Source organism: Cherax quadricarinatus, unplaced genomic scaffold (assembly GCF_038502225.1).
Source record: "Cherax quadricarinatus isolate ZL_2023a unplaced genomic scaffold, ASM3850222v1 Contig9, whole genome shotgun sequence".
Lineage (NCBI taxonomy): Eukaryota > Metazoa > Arthropoda > Malacostraca > Decapoda > Parastacidae > Cherax > Cherax quadricarinatus.
The window spans coordinates 551049-571044 of record NW_027195035.1 but is presented as its reverse complement, the minus strand read 5'-3'; the positions used below and the strand labels follow the sequence as shown (position 1 = coordinate 571044).

The following is a 19996-nucleotide window of genomic DNA, read 5'->3' as shown; positions in this document are numbered from 1 at the left end:
TATAAACGGAGGATGGGAGTTCTCGGCTGTCAAAAGTTAAACGAGCCACATTGCTAGGGTATCGTCTCCGCCCACGGGCAGGAAGAACGTAAGTGTCTACCTTGAGGATTGGGAGATCTTGGAGTTCCAGCTGTTCTAGAATGTCGGTGCCACATGTCTGGAAATTTTGTTGAACTATGGTATGGGGCAGAATAACGGTACCACTACAAGAATTGAGGGAATGATGTTTTTCAAGGGTGACAGGAACAGTATCTATATGGGAAAGACGAGAGAGCTCACGAGCCTGGGTAGCATTCTGTACGGTAATGATGCGCGTACCGCTCTTAAGAGCATGAAAAGAAATATCTTTACCAACATGGCGTAGGAGTGCCTTGCCAATACTATGGTCAGAAAGATAGGCAGTAGAGGAAGTTGGTCGTAAAGTGAAGAATTTAGTCCACTGTTCAGTCTGAAACTGAGCGTGGAAAGGTAGTGAAGGACGTGTCGATCGTTTCTGAGAAGAACGAGAAGGTGAAGGTGGAGAAGTATCATCAGCAGGTAATTGTCGTTGACGTTTAGGTGTGGGACCAGAGTTGGTCCGACGTGGAACGGGTCGGCGATTTGAAAATTGCCGCACCGTAGAGGGAGAGGCCGGAAGCATAGTCAGAGGAGAGCGAAGGTCTGATAAATCGAAGGAGTCAGTCGAGGCCTCAGTACCTGAAGCGGGTGAGGAAACAGCACCGGCAATAGGTACAGAGGCATGAGGAATGTCTGAAGAGTGGTCCAAAGACGAGGCGGGGTCAGAACGGGGTGCGGTATCAAGAAGGGGCCCGGGGGTACCAGGTTCATGGACTAGGGCTGCCATGGTTAGGTTACTTCTTTCTTTTTGTTTTTAAGAAAAAAAAAGAAAGAAGAAAAGAAAATAAAAATAAAAAAAAGAAAAAAAAAAAGGGGGGACCGGGGAGGGATAGTTCCTAGGAGGAATGAAAGGGCCAGAAATCTCCCTCCGCGCCCAAGAGGACTCGACACCGCTAGTAGCGCAGATGCAGCATGGAACCCGTGCCATACCCTACCCTTCATGCCAGTAAACCAGCAATCTGGGATAGCAACCTCACATCTGCCGAGCTACCTCGGTGGACAAAAGAGAGGGCGGCCGGATATCCGCCACAAAGCATACCTCCTTCAGCCACCACCCCCGGAATCCGAAAGGTGGCTTCCAGAGATACACCCGTCGCCCAAAAGACACCCAAAGCTACTCCGGGATACCGGAGAGGGATCGGGACATCCCTAGGCAATCCAGATTCCACGGCAAACTACGCCACCGCCAAGAAACCTCAACGGAATGGGATGGACCCCGGTGTCCTTTCCCCTACCTAGGAACTAGCGCGCCTGTGGAAGAAATCACGAAGGCTAAAAAGAGGAAGGGCAAAAGGGAGGGGTGAGGAGGAGGAGGAGGAATGGAAAAAGGGGAGGATGGGGAGGATGGGATAGGGGAGGGGAGATTGGGGGGTAATTAGGTTCGGTCTGAGGAAGAAGACCGATAGGTCTAATTCCTCAGACCAAGAGCCTCTTCACCACGCCAAGGAGCCCCCCTTGAAGAGGACAGTCACAATAACCACACAAACATCACAATATACACCATGTATTCCCCAAGGATTCACATTACACAAAAACACACATGAAAACATTTATCTTACAACAGCTCGTTTTTCCAAACACAAACATTACACATTTTTTACTTCAGAAAATAAATTGCTTTATTAAGGACGACAATGTATGATAGATCGGGTTTTCAAAATGTTTCAATGTTGTATACTCGAACATTCAACACTTGCGTATAGCGGAGATATACGTAATACAGAGTACTCTGTGTGTCCTCCATGTTGCACTAGAGGCACTCTGAAGTGCCACACCAAGGCCATGCCAGGCTCACTTCTGAGTGTGGCACACCAAGCTTGCTTCAAAGTGTGGCACCAAGCTTGCTTCTAAGTGTGGCACCAGGCTTGCTTCTAAGTGCAGTACCAGGTTTGCTTCTAAGTGTGGCATTAAGCTTGCTTTTGAGGGTGACACCAAGTTTGCTTCTAAGAGTGGCACATCAAGCTTCCTTCTGAATGTGGTACCAGGCTGACCCCTAAGTGTGGCTCCAAGCTTACTTCTGAGTGTGGCATCAAGCTTAGAGTGCTGCACTAAGCCTGCCCCAGAGTGCCACACCAAGCCTACCCCAGAGTGCCACACTTAGCCTGCCTCTGAGTACCACACCAATCCTGCCCCAGAGTGCCACACCAAACACACTCCAGAGTACCACCACTGCAGCCTGTTATCCAAAGCTGCAACAAGAGTTGGTCTTCCTGGCAGTCTTGTAGAAGGTCTTGGACTGCATGCTTAGATTCTCTGACTTGCTGACCAGGTCGTCAAGTTTTTCTCCTCGTTCCAGCACAGCATCAATCGTCTTATGCTGTGGATGAATTAATATGAACTTTAATGACTAAGGTAATAAATCTGTAGCATTAGGTAATGTTAGCTAACACTGAGTTACTAAAACTAAGACTGTTTGCTAGCTATTTCCTAACTTTAAAATTTACTGAACATAATAAACTACAATCAATTCTGTTATAAAGCTCCTGCAGATAAATGGTATAAAGCTCTGACATGATGGGAAAACAAGAGAAAAATGCAGAATGATGTGATCCTTTACTGACTACATCTCACCCATACAGTGGGCTTTATCAGGTCACAAACACATCTACCCGAGTATAATACGCAGGTATATACAGGACGGCCCCGAGCATACACCACATATTTTCGATGTCCCATGTTTTTCTTGGCTTCCAATTGACCCAGTGTTCATTATGTTCCACGCGTCAGTGATCGTCACTGGAGAGTGGAACAATGGCTCAATTGAAAGCCAATGAAAACATGGAATACTGAAAATAGGTGCTCTATATGAGGGCTCTCACGTACAGTAACAGTAATAATGCAGTACGGCCCCACTTATACGGCAGGTTAGGTTCCAGGCTACTGCTGGAAAGCAGAACGCCATTTTTTTCAACTTATAAATGCCAGATAAGTTTACACTAACATATATTAAGTTAGCAATAGAACTAGGCATTAAAAAACAATAATAAGTAAAATACACACACAGTATACTCATTATTTATCTCAAAATATTTGTAGTCTTAATGTAGGACAAAAGGTGAGTAGCATTTACTTTAAGAAGTTAGGTGTGGTAGCCCTCCTGGCCACCCCCACCCACACATAATATACTACGATGACGCTTAAAGCTCCCTAGAGTGATAAAATGCATAAACAGTACATTCGTTATTTACCTTAAAATATTTGTTGTCTTAATGTAGGGCGAGAGGTGAAAAGTATTATCTGTAGAAAGTCGTATGGGAGGTATTGTAGCCCGCCTGGCCACCCCACCCACTATGTAAACAAACAGATGATGCGTCTGGCTGTGGTTCATAAACATTCATACAAACACCTATCATTGTGTAAAAGTTGTCTCCACAGTGGTACAGTAGAATAAATAAAGATCAACACTTCCAGTCTTGTTTAATTTTTAGAAGGAATGATGCTCTGACAAATTATTATTAGTACAGTGGTCCCTCGATAATAGTCGGGCTCGATAGTCGTCCTTTTCAGGAATCGTGGCATTATTTTAGTCCAAACATTGGCTCGCAAATGGTCGGTTGACTTGCTAATTGTCGTTTGTTCTGGATGCGTACTCACGGCTCTGAGCCGCCTCGGCCTCCCTTCCCAGCCAGTGTGCCATTGTTTACCAGTGAGCGACATTCCCCTCAAGTATTCATACGGAATATTTCATAATATTCCATTCATTTTAGTGCTTGCAAGTGCTAAATAAGCTACCATGGCTCCAAAGAAAGCTCCTAGTGCCAAGCCTTTGGTAAAGAAGGTGAGAAATACGATTGAATTTAAGGAAAACATCATTGAACAAAATGAAAGTGTCGTACGTGTGGCCGAACTGGCCAGGATGTATAACAAATCTCGTACAACCACATCTTCCATTGTGGCCAAGAAAAAGGAAATCAAGGAAGCTGTTGTTGCAAAGGGGGTAAATATGCTGACAAAAATGAGATCACCAGTACTCGAAGATGTTGAGAAGTTATTATTGGTGTGGATAAACGAGGAGGAGGAAGGAGGAGGAAGAGAGATGGAAGAAGGTGCCTTCTTCAGAAATTAAGGAGATTTTTGAAATGTGGGGTAGGATGGAAAGATTTATGGAGAAACATCACCCTGAGAAGGATGTTGCAAGCCATATCGGCAACTTGTACAGTGACAGAGTCTTGGCCCTGTCACTGTACAAGTTGCTGATATGGCTTGCAACATCCTTCTCAGGGTGATGTTTCTCCATAAATCTTTCCATCCTACCCCACATTTCAAAAATCTCCTTAGGGAAGTTTTAAAGAGATGCCAGAAACAGAGCTCTCTGGACACTTATTTTGCGAGAAAGGACTCCAGTGACTCTCAAGCTGGTCCTAGTGGCATTAAGAAACAGAGAAGTAACCCCAGAAAAGGACTTGGTACCTAAGGTGTTGATGGAAGGGGATTCCCCTTCCAAACAGTAACTAATGCAATCTGTCTCCTCCTCCAGTCTTCCATCCACTAAGAAGAATCGCCAATAAAGGTAAATGTTATGCTGTTAATGTTTCATTCATCATGTTCCATTGTATTGTTGATGTACTACATCAATATTTCATGTAAAAAAATTTTTTGTTTTAATACTTCTGGGTGTTAGGAACGGATTAATTGTATTTACATTATTTCTTATGGGAAAAATTGATTCGAAAATCGTCTTTTTCGATAATCGTCGCACTTCCAGGAACGGATTAACGACGATAAACGAGGGACCACTGTATTACAAATTATTATTACAAGTTATTATTATAATAATAAAAAAAGAAGCTCTATACCCACAAGGGTCATGAATTGCTATAGATAGAGTGAAGGCATACGAAAGTAATAAATTTCTAGTAAAGTTACTGGTGTTTGAGCACAGAAAACGTAATTCTTCCCACTCTCCCACCAACCGCTTGGTAAACAAATCTAATATTTATGTCAATTTTTATACTGTGGGTGTATGAATCATGTTTATGTTACGTAGCGTGTTTATTATATAATTTTGAAAAATATCATAGATGGATTAATGGAAACATCTATATTAACATATGACATTTAATGCACCCAAGAGATTATTATTATTAATATGGCGTCTTCAAGAGTAGAGAGACTGTTAGTGATTTTAACCCCTTCAGGGTCCAAGGCCCAAATCTGAAGTGGTGCCCCAGTGTCCAAGAATTTTCAAAAAAAAAAAATTTTTTTTATTTTTTTCTTATGAAATGGTAGAGAATCTTTTTGTGAAGGTAATAAAACAAAAAGTACGAAATTTGATGGAAAATTGACAAAATTATGCTCTTGCGAATTTTGACGTGTCAGCGATATTTACGAATCGGCGATTTTGCCGACTTTGACTCCCATTTTAGGGCAATTACATTATTCCAGTCAACCAAATTCTTAGCTATTTCACTAGTATTACTTCTATTCTATCGATTGAGCACAAGAAATCGCCAAGTCAACTGTTTCAACTACAAATTAAAGTGATCGGAAATGGTTAATTTGGCCAATTTAATACAAAGTTCAAAATATTCCAATTTCAAAATAGGGTCCAGAATAAACGATGTAGGTATTCCTGGCACTAAACTAACATTTCCTCTGTTTATTAGTTATGTTTTGAGGCTTTACAAATAAATTCCATTTTGATTTTTTATTCACATAATGAATTTTTATTCACACCAAAAAATAGAAGATTTACTGTTATGCAATACAGTGGACCCCCGCATAACGATTACCTCCGAATGTGACCAATTATGTAAGTGTATTTATGTAAGTGCGTTTGTACGTGTATGTTTGGGGGTCTGAAATGGACTAATCTACTTCACAATATTTCTTATGGGAACAAATTCGGTCAGTACTGGCACCTGAACATACTTCTGGAGTGAAAAAATATCGTTAACCGGGGGTCGACTGTACTGTAATAATTGTATAAATATCATCACCATATTTGTGAATGCATATTAGACCCACCAGCTAGTGTGTATTAGACATGTGAGGTCGTTTGTTTACTCTTGAATATCGGCAAAAATTTAACATTTCTGCTACTTTGAGCTCAGTCTCAAGCCATTTCCAGTGCTAAAACCAATCAAAATCATCTCTATTTCTGTAATATGTCTTCCATTCTATCAAATGAGACCAAGAAATCGCAAATAGAACTATAAAAAACATACGAAAAAACACTGCAAAGTAGCTGTTTTAATCGAAAAATCATGATTTCAGTTTTTTTTCTCTCATTATACACAGAGTGCTGCAGGATCTGTTTTATGTGGTGCACACATACCACATAGATGTATTCTCTCATATCTAGGTCCAAATGTACCACTCACAGTTTATCAGAGTGAGCTGAGCTCATGACGTAGATCTACGGTTTGGACCCTGAACGTAAAGCCGTAGGTCTACGGGACAGACCCTCGAAGGGTTAAAGTGTTCCTGCACACCAGCACAGTGTGTAAGCATATTTAGGTACAGGTACACATAAGTATAATTATCAGGAGATATATAAAATATGTTATAGCTTTAAAACACTTTAAATTTTGGAAGATTTCCATACATAATAGATATATGCTCATGGAGAATGTAAATAAATGGGTTGGGGCGTGCTGTATTTGAAAGACTGCTCACCATATAGCAAATTTTGGTCATACGTAATTTGAAATCACCGTATTAGTGGAACGCTGTATGGCGTGCTGTATATACACATCCTCTCCTCACTTAGCGACGTACTTGTTCACTGACGACTCAGACTTACGACAGGCTCTCTGACCAGTATGCATACCTATATTAGAGCTGATTCCCTGTATTCTGTTTATTACAATATACAGTACACTACTGTATAAACATTTAAAAATATACCAGAAATGTTATACATGTAAATGGTGCAAAGGTGACATTAAAGCAATATCAAAGATGGTCGACATAACCCCCTACCATTATAGTATGCTCCTCGTTTTGCGACGAATTCATTTATCGACGAGGTATTAGGAATAGAACTCCGTCGTTAAGTGAGGAGAGGCTGTATATATACATTATTTTTACACATTTATAGACTTACCAAAATAATTTTTGTTTCCTCGACTTCCTCCTGGATCTTGGTTAGTGAGTCGGCTTCTCTGGGGTTCTGCCATCGTGCCAGTGTGGCCGGCAGGTCCAGGTATGGCACAGCACCCTCCTCTGCGTCTACCCACAGGTGCGACGGAACCTTGGCCGCGAAGTCATCCAGCACCTGCAACGCCACCTGGTGTTAATACTGACTGGTCCAGGTGTTGCAAGTTCGTAAATACACATAGTTCTCTTATACAGGTCCTCTATACAGTCACTTCTCTTATACAGCTACTCTATAGTCAGTTCTCTTATACAGCTACTCTATACAGTCAGTTCTCTTACACAGCTCCTCTATACAGTCTGTTCTCTTACACAGCTCCTCTATACAGTCAGTTCTCTTACACAGCTCCTCTATACAGTCAGTTCTCTTACACAGCTCCTCTATATACAGCCACTTCCTTTATAAAGCTCCTCTATATTAACTAACACAACTTAAAAGTTCATATCATCAATGGCATTAAGAACGCAGTGTTTCCATTAGTGTTACTTACCCTGTTTATCATGTTATGGGCCACCCTATACTGGTACTCGTGGTCAGAGATGACAACACCGGCCAGGTTGTCCGCTCGGATGTGTACGTGACACATGTACTCTGTAACACAGTACATTGTAACACATCATCATTAGTGTTATTATTTATTACTATTACAGCGGAACCTAGGTACTCGAACAGCTCCCTACTCTAACAATTCGGTATCTGAGCGCTTTCTTTGGTAAAAAATCGCTCGGTGGTCAACCGTTTTCTCAGCACTCTACCAAACAAACATGACCTGCTGCCGAGAAATAGGTCAGCGAGTTTAGTGACTGTAGAGGCTGAGGGTTCTATTCCTTAAACAGAACCTGTATCACTGGAGAGGAGAAGTCATTGCCAGGACACAAGACAATGAAGAACAGACTCACTCTTTTGTTGTGTGGCAATGCAAGTGGTGATTTACAGGGCGCCTGATACTCTCATACATCCTGTCGTTATTTATCGTCCAAATTCGTTCATTTTTGGTGTACTTTAACCCGTAATGAATGGTTTGAAAAACCGACAAGTTGAAGATTGAGACACTTATGCAGCATATGGGAATCTTTATTCAGGAAATGTTTCGCCACACAGTGGCTTCATCAGTCCAATACATTCTACAAGATTGATGGACTGAACACATCGACTCCAGGCTGAGGGACTGATCACCTCATACTCCTCCTCTCCTTACGCCTTCCTCTTTGTATTGGACTGATGAAGCCACTGTGTGGCGAAACGTTTCCTGAATAAAGATTCCCATATGCTGCATAAGTGTCTCAATCTTCAACTTTAACCCGTAAACGGTCCAAACGTATATATACGTTTTTTCAACATTTGAAAGTATGTAAAAAAGTAGATCTTCTTTTTGTTTTTTTACATTTGAAAATGTGTAAAAAAAACTTTGATCTACTTTTTTTTGTTATATTTGAAAATGTGTAAAAAAAACTTTGATCTATTTTTTTTTGTTATATTTGAAAATGTGTAAAAAAAACTTTGATCTATTTTTTTTTGTTATATTTGAAAATGTGTAAAAAAACTTTGATCTATTTTTTTTGTTATATTTGAAAATGTGTAAAAAAACTTTGATCTATTTTTTTTTGTTATATTTGAAAATGTGTAAAAAAAACTTTGATCTATTTTTTTTTGTTATATTTGAAAATATGTAAAAAACGTAGATCTACTTTTGTAGCACTACACACGTGAACGTAGATCTGCTTGGACCGTTTACGGGTTAAGAAGCTAAAAATGACATGTGGCAGCAAGGAGGCACGTAATTGCACTGGGAGAAGTTGTTTGGACATTTTCTTCTGATAAAACATGGCTAATCAGTTTAGTTGCAAGATTCATATACTGTAACATATCTTCAGTCCTCCCAAAAAATAAAGTTCGTAAGGTTTTGACATTTACCAAAATATCTGACTTTTACCCCACAAAAATAAAAAAAATATTCGTGAAAAAAAGTATTCAGGAAAAATCGCACTATTTCTGAGCCTTTTGTTAAGATAAACATGATCTGAGTGTGTTAGTCCTGATGTAAACACCACCTCCGCCTCACCATATATACCTTTTCTTATTAATTTCGTCATCTTCATCGTGCTTCAAGGTTATCTATCGTGTTTCTGATATCAAATTGGAATAGATGTGATATATAGGCAACCTTTACTACTAATATTAGCGTAATTACACAACATTTTATTCGCGCCACCGCTAGTATCCGGCTATCAAGACGACTCAACAGATACTGAATGCTCCTTCTGCTGGCCCCTCCCTCTCTCTCTCCTATATGCTCCTCCCATTTTGGGCCCCTCTTATATTACCCTTGCTGCCCATTTTGAATTTTTATTCACACAAAAAATAGATTTACTGTTATGCAGACTACTGCATTACTGTAAAAATGGTACAAATAATATCAGCGCATTTGTGAAAGCATATTAGACCCACCAGTTGACGTGTATTGGACACATGACATGATTTATGTACTCTTGAATATCAGCAAAAATCGAACATTTCTGCTACTTTGAGTTCAATTTCAAGGTACTTTTAGTCTGTAAACCATTCAAAATCATCTCTGTTTCTGTAATACATCTTTCATTCTATCAAATGAGACCAAGAAAACGATAATGCAACCATAAATACCATATGAAAATACACCGCAAAGTCGCTGGAAGCTGAAAAACTGGAAGCCGCTAGAATTTTGGCGTCGTGTTATGGGACCGACACTGGCTTGCAAGCCGTAATATTCTGGGACCGACAGTGAAAGGGTTAAAGTATTTTTCTGGACGCTTAAGTCATATCTTGGTATTTTGGGGGGTCTGAAACAGATTAGTCTATTATTATAATCACAGAAGAGCACTAAACCCGTAGGATTATACACTGCATGTAGGGGGGGATGAAAGGTATTCAGGCTCAATTCAGGGAATCGGAGCACAGATCCAGGTCCCTAGATCAAGAGCCCCTCAACAGCATCAAGAAACCTCCCTTGAGGGGACAGATTAATCTAATTTACATTATCCCTTATGGGAAAAACTCGTTCAGTACTCGAACAGCCTTTTGGAACAAATTAAGTTCAAGCACCGAGGTTCCACTGTATTATTTTTTTAACAGGTCGTCTGTCACCAAGGTAGAGCAACCGGAAAAAGGAGAAACACTTTCACCATCACTCACTCTATCCCTGTCTTGTCAGAGGAGTGCCAATACTACAGTTCAAAACTGCAAATAGTACAGCCTCTCCTCACTTAGCAATGCACTTGTTTACTGACAACTTGGACTTGCAACGGGTTCTCTGACCAGTATGCATAATTAAATAATGTATATTAGAGATGATTTCCTCTATTCTGTTTACTACAGTATACAGTATACTACTGTATAAACATTTAAAAATATACCAGAAATGTTATAAGTGGTGCAAAGGTGACATTAAAGTAATATCAAAGATGGTTGACACAAACTCACTACCATTATAGTATGATCCTCACTTAGCCACGAATTCGTTTACCGACGTGGTCTTAGAAATGGAACTCCGTCATTACGTGGGGAGAGGCTGTATATAAACCCATCCTTCAGAATGAAGGCACTGTACTTCCCACCTCCAGTACTGTAACATCCTTCAGAGTGCAGGCACTGTACTTCCCACCTCCAGTACTGTAACATCCTTCAGAGTGCAGTCACTGTACTTCCCACCTCCAGTACTGTAACATCCTTCAGAGTGCAGTCACTGTACTTCCATCTCCAGGACTCAAGTTTGGCTAACCAGTTTCCTTGAATTCTTTCATAAATGTTACCTTGCTCACACTCCAACAACACATCAAGTCATAAAACCCACGTGGCTACACTAACTTCGTTCTAATACACTCTAATACACACCAACCTTTCCTAGGAAGACCCTTCCCTCTCCTTCCCGCAACTACAGATTTATACACCCTCCAAGCCATCCTATTTTGTTCCATCTTCTTGCTATGTCTGAACCACCTCAACAACCCCTTCTCAACCCTCTGGGTTATAATTTTTACTAACCCTGCACCTCCTACCATACATTACAGCCTCTCCTCACTTAACGATGGAATTCTGTTCTTCAGACCACGTTGGTAAACGAATTTGTCACTAAGTGAGGAACATACTATAATGGTAGTGGGTTTGTGTCAGTCATCTTTGATAATGTTTTAATGTCACCTTTGCACCACTTATAACATTTCTGGTATATTTTTAAATGTTTATACAGTAGTGTACTGTATACTGTAATAAAAAGAATAGAGGAAATCAACTCTAATATACATTATTTAGGGATGTATACATCGCTAAGTGAGGAGAGACTGTACTGTATATAGCATTATAGGTACTATTCTTTACATGTGATGGCATTCTAGTCATGAACTGGAAGTCTGGAAGCAGCGACTATACACAGCTATAGTTTCATAGCTAATTTCTAAGCAATAAATTTCATATGAAAAATAACACAGCTAACTCGGAGAAAACTGGGAGCTGCCAGAACTAAAAATCAGGAGAAGGTACGTGATAACAATGGTGCGGTATTACTTAATGATGGTCAAAAATAAGCCAGCAGGTAGACTATCTTTTTAACCCTTAAACTGTCCAAACATAGATCAACGTTTGCTCACGTAGCGCTCTGAACGTAGATCTACGTTTGCTCGCGTAGCGCTCTGAACGTAGATCTACGTTTGCTCGCGTAGCGCTCTGAACGTAGATCTACGTTTTTTACATTCTTTCTTATGGAGAAAATCAAGGGCGGAGCGCTATGCGTGCAAACGTAGATCTATGTTTGGACAGTTTAAGTTTTAGAGACTATGAAGACAAGTATATGAGAAAATACAGTTTTATGAATTTCTGAGGCTGAAAGAATGTTTCAGTGCAAGTAAATGTTACTAGGATCAGGTAGATAGAGGGGCTCTGGAGTTCACAGGTAGATAGAGAGGCTCTGGAGTTAACAGGTAGATAGAGAGGCTCTGGAGTTATCAGGTAGATAGAGGCGCTCTGGAGTTAACAGGTAGATAGAGAGGCTCTGGAGTTAACAGGTATATAGAGGGGCTCTGGAGTTAACAGGTATATAGAGGGGCTCTGGAGTTAAGTATATAGAGGGGCTCTGGAGTTATCAGGTAGGGAGTTTTACATTTTAGGTCCTTTTATACACAATGAGTTTTTATAAACGTTAAGCCGGATACAGGGAACATCAGAGAATTTCGTGTCTACGTGTTGTATCCATGAGCTCTGTTGCAACTATCAAGTGTTTCAGGTCAGGATTGATATTAGAATTTACTGTCCTGTATAAGTAGTAGACACAGTAGAATGAGTGAATGTAGTGTATATTAAGTAAGATTAGGCTTTTGAAAAGTTGTTAAGTGTGTTGTCTATCATAATTTCAAATTTCCGAGGTTGCGTCACCAACCTGCCGCTACTGTTTGGTGGCACTACTTGCTGCATAAGTCATTCCGATTTCTTTTTCTCCATTTATTGTTACAACCTGGTCACTTTTAGCCCTAACCATGGTTCCAACGAATTATATAAATGCCTCTCATTTTGTGAAGCACATACATCTGGCAGGACGGTAGTACTTCCCTGGGTGGTTGCTGTCTACCAACCTACTACCTACAACATACATCATACATTGTCCATACAAGATAAGGTGGCTCTGAAGCCACTGTCGGTTGCCATGAGCTCGGCTCACTCAGATGAGCTGTGACTGGTAAATCTGGGCCTACATATGAGAGAATAGGTCTGTGTGGTAATTGGGCACTACATAAAAAAAAATCCTGCAGTACGCAGTGTATAACAAGAAAAGTGCAACCGTGTTTATGGTGTAAAACCAAATTTGGTGTATGTTTGTATGGTTTTTATGATTGTATTCTCATTTTTTTGGTCTCATTTGATAGAATGGAAGATACATTACAGAAACAGAGATGAGTTTGATTGGTTACACGACAGAAAGTACCTTGAAACTGAGCTCAATCTAGCGGAAATGTTCGATTTTCACCGATGTTCAAGAGTAAACAAATGATGTCACCATCCCATACGTGTCCAACTAGCCAGTCTAATACACAGTCACGAATGGCTTGACATTATTTATACAATTATTACAATAATGCAGTAGTCTCCATAACAGTAAATCATGTATTTTTTGTGTGAATAAAAACTCAAAATGGAAAGCAAGAGTAATATAAAAAGAACCTGGAGACGTGACTAATGAACAGAGAAAATGTTATTTTAGTGCCAGGAATGTCTACACTGTTTATTCTGGACCCTGTTTTGAAATTGGCATCTCCTGAAATTTGTGTGAAATTTGCAAAATTATTGATTTCTGGCCACTTTATTGGGTAGCTGAAATAGGTAAATGGGCGGTTTCTTGTACTAAGTTGACAGAATAAAAGGAATACAGTGGACCCCTGCTTTATGACATTATTTCATTCCAGAAGTATGTTCAGGTGCCAGTAGTGAAACGAATTTGTTCCTATAAGGAATATTGTGAATTAGATTAATCCATTTCAGGCCCCCAAACATACACGTACAAATGCACTTACATAAATACACTTACATAATTGGTCGCATTGGGAGCTGATCGTAAAGCGGGGGTCCACTGTACTAGTGAAATAGCTATGAGTTTGGTGGACTGGAACGATGGAATGGGCCAAAAATAGGGTGTAAAGTGGGTGAAATCACCAATGCGTAAATATCGCCTTTGGGTTAAGTGTATTCTACCCTAACCACTGTAATCCAGCAAAATCACAAATCCAGCACCCTCCAGGTCCCAATGGTGCTGGATCGGTGATGATTAACCTGTGTTTTAAGTACCCAATAGTGTTCAGAAATTGGTAATTTGGCCCATTTCACACAAAGTTCAAAATATTCCAATGTCAAATTTTTTTTTTTTTTTATTATCACACTGGCCGATTCCCACCAAGGCAGAGTGGCCCGAAAAAGAAAAACTTTCACCATCATTCACTCCATCACTGTCTTGCCAGAAGGATGCTTTACACTACAGTTTTTAAACTACAACATTAACACCCCTCCTTCAGAGTGCAGGCACTGTACTTCCCATCTCCAGGACTCAAGTCCGGCCTGCCGGTTTCCCTGAACCCCTTCATAAATGTTACTTTGCTCACACTCCAACAGCACGTCAAGTATTAAAAACCATTTGTCTCCATTCACTCCTATCAAACACGCTCACGCATGCCTGCTGGAAGTCCAAGCCCCTCACACACAAAACCTCCTTTACCCCCTCCCTCCAACCTTTCCTAGGCCGACCCCTACCCCGCCTTCCTTCCACTACAGACTGATACACTCTTGAAGTCACTCTGTTTCGCTCCATTCTCTCTACATGTCCGAACCACCTCAACAACCCTTCCTCAGCCCTCTGGACAACAGTTTTGGTAATCCCGCACCTCCTCCTAACTTCCAAACTACGAATTCTCTGCATTATATTCACACCACACATTGCCCTCAGACATGACATCTCCACTGCCTCCAGCCTTCTCCTCGCTGCAACATTCATCACCCATGCTTCACACCCATATAAGAGCATTGGTAAAACTATACTCTCATACATTTCCCTCTTTGCCTCCAAGGACAAAGTTCTTTGTCTCCACAGACTCCTAAGTGCACCACTCACTCTTTTCCCCTCATCAATTCTATGATTCACCTCATCTTTCATAGACCCATCTGCTGACACGTCCACTCCCAAATATCTGAATACATTCACCTCCTCCATACTCTCTCCCTCCAATCTGATATCCAATCTTTCATCAACTAATCTTTTTGTTATCCTCATAACCTTACTCTTTCCTGTATTCACTTTTAATTTTCTTCTTTTGCACACCCTACCAAATTCATCCATCAATCTCTGCAACTTCTCTTCAGAATCTCCCAAGAGCACAGTGTCATCAGCAAAGAGCAACTGTGACAACTCCCACTAAAATAGCGTTTCCTCTGTTCATCAGTTACGTTCCCAGACTTTACACGTGAATTCAATTTTGACTTTTTGTTGTTCACACAATTATAATAATTGTATAAATAACATCAGCACATTTGTTAATGCATATTAGTCCCACCAGTTGACGTGTATTGCACATGTGATGTGATTTGTTTACTTTTAAACATGAGCAAAAATCGAACAGTTCTGCTATATTTTGACTCAAATTCAAGCTATTTTTAGTTCTAAAACTAATCAAAATCAGCTCTTTTTCTGTAATACATCTTCATTCTATCATTTTTTTTTTTTTTTTTTATTATCACACTGGCCGATTCCCACCAAGGCAGGGTGGCCCGAAAAAGAAAAACTTTCACCATCATTCACTCCATCACTGTCTTGCCAGAAGGGTGCTTTACACTACAGTTTTTAAACTGCAACATTAACACCCCTCCTTCAGAGTGCAGGCACTGTACTTCCCATCTCCAGGACTCAAGTCCGGCCTGCCGGTTTCCCTGAATCCCTTCATAAATGTTACTTTGCTCACACTCCAACAGCACGTCAAGTATTAAAAACCATTTGTCTCCATTCACTCCTATCAAACACGCTCACGCATGCCTGCTGGAAGTCCAAGCCCCTCGCACACAAAACCTCCTTTACCCCCTCCCTCCAACCCTTCCTAGGCCGACCCCTACCCCGCCTTCCTTCCACTACAGACTGATACACTCTTGAAGTTATTCTGTTTCGCTCCATTCTCTCTACATGTCCGAACCACCTCAACAACCCTTCCTCAGCCCTCTGGACAACAGTTTTGGTAATCCCGCACCTCCTCCTAACTTCCAAACTACGAATTCTCTGCATTATATTCACACCACACATTGCCCTCAGACATGACATCTCCACTGCCTCCAGCCTTCTCCTCGCTGCAACATTCATCACCCATGCTTCACACCCATATAAGAGCGTTGGTAAAACTATACTCTCATACATTCCCCTCTTTGCCTCCAAGGACAAAGTTCTCTGTCTCCACAGACTCCTAAGTGCACCACTCACTCTTTTTCCCTCATCAATTCTATGATTCACCTCATCTTTCATAGACCCATCCGCTGACACGTCCACTCCCAAATATCTGAATACGTTCACCTCCTCCATACTCTCTCCCTCCAATCTGATATTCAATCTTTCATCACCTAATCTTTTTGTTATCCTCATAACCTTACTCTTTCCTATATTCACCTTTAATTTTCTTCTTTTGCACACCCTACCAAATTCATCCACCAATCTCTGCAGCTTCTCTTCAGAATCTCCCAAGAGCACAGTGTCATCAGCAAAGAGCAGCTGTGACAACTCCCACCCTGTGTGTGATTCTTTATCTTTTAACTCCACGCCTCTTGCCAAGACCCTCGCATTTACTTCTCTTACAACCCCATCTATAAATATATTAAACAACCACGGTGACATCACACATCCTTGTCTAAGGCCTACTTTTACTGGGAAAAAATTTCCCTCTTTTCTACATACTCTAACTTGAGCCTCACTATCCTTGTAAAAACTCTTCACTGCTTTCAGTAACCTACCTCCTACACCATACACTTGCAACATCTGCCACATTGCCCCCCTATCCACCCTGTCATACGCCTTTTCCAAATCCATAAATGCCACAAAGACCTCTTTAGCCTTATCTAAATACTGTTCACTTATATGTTTCACTGTAAACACCTGGTCCACACACCCCCTACCTTTCCTAAAGCCTCCTTGTTCATCTGCTATCCTATTCTCCGTCTTACTCTTAATTCTTTCAATTATAACTCTACCATACACTTTACCAGGTACACTCAACAGACTTATCCCCCTATAATTTTTGCACTCTCTTTTATCCCCTTTGCCTTTATACAAAGGAACTATGCATGCTCTCTGCCAATCCCTAGGTACCTTACCCTCTTCCATACATTTATTAAATAATTGCACCAACCACTCCAAAACTATATCCCCACCTGCTTTTAACATTTCTATCTTTATCCCATCAATCCCGGCTGCCTTACCCCCTTTCATTTTACCTACTGCCTCACGAACTTCCCCCACACTCACAACTGGCTCTTCCTCACTCCTACAAGATGTTATTCCTCCTTGCCCTATACACGAAATCACAGCTTCCCTATCTTCATCAACATTTAACAATTCCTCAAAATATTCCCTCCATCTTCCCAATACCTCTAACTCTCCATTTAATAACTCTCCTCTCCTATTTTTAACTGACAAATCCATTTGTTCTCTAGGCTTCCTTAACTTGTTAATCTCACTCCAAAACTTTTTCTTATTTTCAACAAAATTTGTTGATAACAGCTCACCCACTCTCTCATTTGCTCTCTTTTTACATTGCTTCACCACTCTCTTAACCTCTCTCTTTTTCTCCATATACTCTTCCCTCCTTGCATCACTTCTACTTTGTAAAAACTTCTCATATGCTAACTTTTTCTCCCTTACTACTCTCTTTACATCATCATTCCACCAATCGCTCCTCTTCCCTCCTGCACCCACTTTCCTGTAACCACAAACTTCTGCTGAACACTCTAACACTACATTTTTAAACCTACCCCATTCCTCTTCGACCCCATTGCCTATGCTCTCATTAGCCCATCTACCCTCCAATAGCTGTTTATATCTTACCCTAACTGCCTCCTCTTTTAGTTTATAAACCTTCACCTCTCTCTTCCCTGATGCTTCTATTCTCCTTGTATCCCATCTACCTTTTACTCTCAGTGTAGCTACAACTAGAAAGTGATCTGATATATCTGTGGCCCCTCGATAAACATGTACATCCTGAAGTCTACTCAACAGTCTTTTATCTACTAATACATAATCCAACAAACTACTGTCATTTCGCCCTACATCATATCGTGTATACTTATTTATCCTCTTTTTCTTAAAATATGTATTACCTATAACTAAACCCCTTTCTATACAAAGTTCAATCAAAGGGCTCCCATTATCATTTACACCTGGCACCCCAAACTTACCTACCACACCCTCTCTAAAAGTTTCTCCTACTTTAGCATTCAGGTCCCCTACCACAATTACTCTCTCACTTGGTTCAAAGGCTCCTATACATTCACTTAACATCTCCCAAAATCTCTCTCTCTCCTCTGCATTCCTCTCTTCTCCAGGTGCATACACGCTTATTATGACCCACTTCTCGCATCCAACCTTTACTTTAATCCACATAATTCTCGAATTTACACATTCATATTCTCTTTTCTCCTTCCATAACTGATCATTTAACATTACTGCTACCCCTTCCTTTGCTCTAACTCTCTCAGATACTCCAGATTTAATCCCATTTATTTCCCCCCACTGAAACTCTCCTACCCCCTTCAGCTTTGTTTCGCTTAGAGCCAGGACATCCAACTTCTTTTCATTCATAACATCAGCAATCATCTGTTTCTTGTCATCTGCACTACATCCACGCACATTTAAACAACCCAGTTTTATAAAGTTTTTCTTCTTCTCTTTTTTAGTAAATGTATACAGGAGAAGGGGTTACTAGCCCATTGCTCCCGGCATTTTAGTCGCCTCATACGACACGCATGGCTTACGGAGGAAAGATTCTTTTCCACTTCCCCATGGACAATAGAAGAAATAAAAAAGAACAAGAGCTATTTAGAATAAGGAGAAAAACCTAGATGTATGTATATATATATATATATGCATGTGCGTGTCTGTGAAGTGTGACCAAAGTGTAAGTAGGAGTAGCAAGATATCCCTGTTATCTAGCGTGTTTATGAGACAGAAAAAGAAAGAAAAAGAAAACCAGCAATCCTACCATCATGCAAAACAGTTACAGGTTTTTGTTTCACAGTCATCTGGCAGGACGGTAGTACTTCCCTGGGTGGTTGCTGTCTACCAACCTACTACCTATCATATTAGACCAAAAAGCTGAGAATACAACCATAAAAACCATACGAAAATACACCGCAAAGTCGCTGTTTTAAACCAAAAATAGTCGCAGTTTTTTCTCATGCACTGCATGCTGTAAGATTTTTTTTACATGTGGTGCTCACATATCACATAGATCCATTCTCTCATATATAGGCCCAAATTTATGCTCACAGCTTATCTGAGTGAGCTGAGCTCATGGCACCGACAGTGACCTCGAAGCTGCAGTACTAAGCCACAGTTAGTGAAAGGGTTAATGTAACCCCAGACCTACCTGCTGAACACGAAACAATTAACGTAAACATGCACACGCCATGCATCACTTTACCTTGTTCTTTAACAGACTGTCGAGAACATGGGTTACTGCGCTCGGTAATAATTCTGGAGGTAAACGCCATGAATTCCTGAACGGAACCTCGCTGGAAGAAACTAAACTGTTGGAGGTCGTAGGCAGCCTTCAGTAAGTGTGCTTTCTCCACCCCCTTGTATAACACACACACTGCAAACAACTTTACCATCTTGGAGACCTGAAAGTTCACCAAACAATTCAGTATTAACAATTTACCCTTATAAAACACACACACACACGACAAACATCAGTCATTTATCCTTGTAAAACACAACAACAAACAGTAATTTACCCTTGAATAAAACACACACAATAAACACGATAACAAGGTAATACAAAATTCTTAATATGTACAAATATTATATATTCAAAATACACTATAGTCAAACTAGAATACCCTTGTTACACAGTACAAAACAATCGAATACGTATATCACAGTCACACGACCCGAGTAACTGTGTCTGTCATTTGGACAGTTAAACTGTGATGACAAGCTATATAGGCTGCTGTCTGCTATGAGAAATATACAGGAAGGCCCCGCTTTACACCGCTTCATTTTACAGTGCTTTGCTTCAC

The 19996-nt window shown here is 40.5% G+C and overlaps 1 protein-coding gene across 2 annotated transcripts in view; it reads right to left on the bottom strand.

The window, feature by feature from the left end:
- Positions 1-1605: 1605 nt before the first annotated feature.
- Positions 1606-19996, bottom strand: part of Ykt6 (YKT6 v-SNARE) — a 34228-nt gene continuing 15837 nt past the window's right edge. For both annotated transcript variants that reach the window (XM_070079733.1, XM_070079734.1), the window contains 4 exons: positions 19399-19597; positions 7707-7807; positions 7166-7336; positions 1606-2434 (listed from right to left, as the gene is read on the bottom strand). In XM_070079733.1, the coding sequence (XP_069935834.1) occupies positions 2297-2434; positions 7166-7336; positions 7707-7807; positions 19399-19588 (600 nt within the window). In that variant the 5' untranslated portion in view covers positions 19589-19597 and the 3' untranslated portion in view covers positions 1606-2296. The remainder of the gene's footprint in view (positions 2435-7165; positions 7337-7706; positions 7808-19398; positions 19598-19996) is intronic.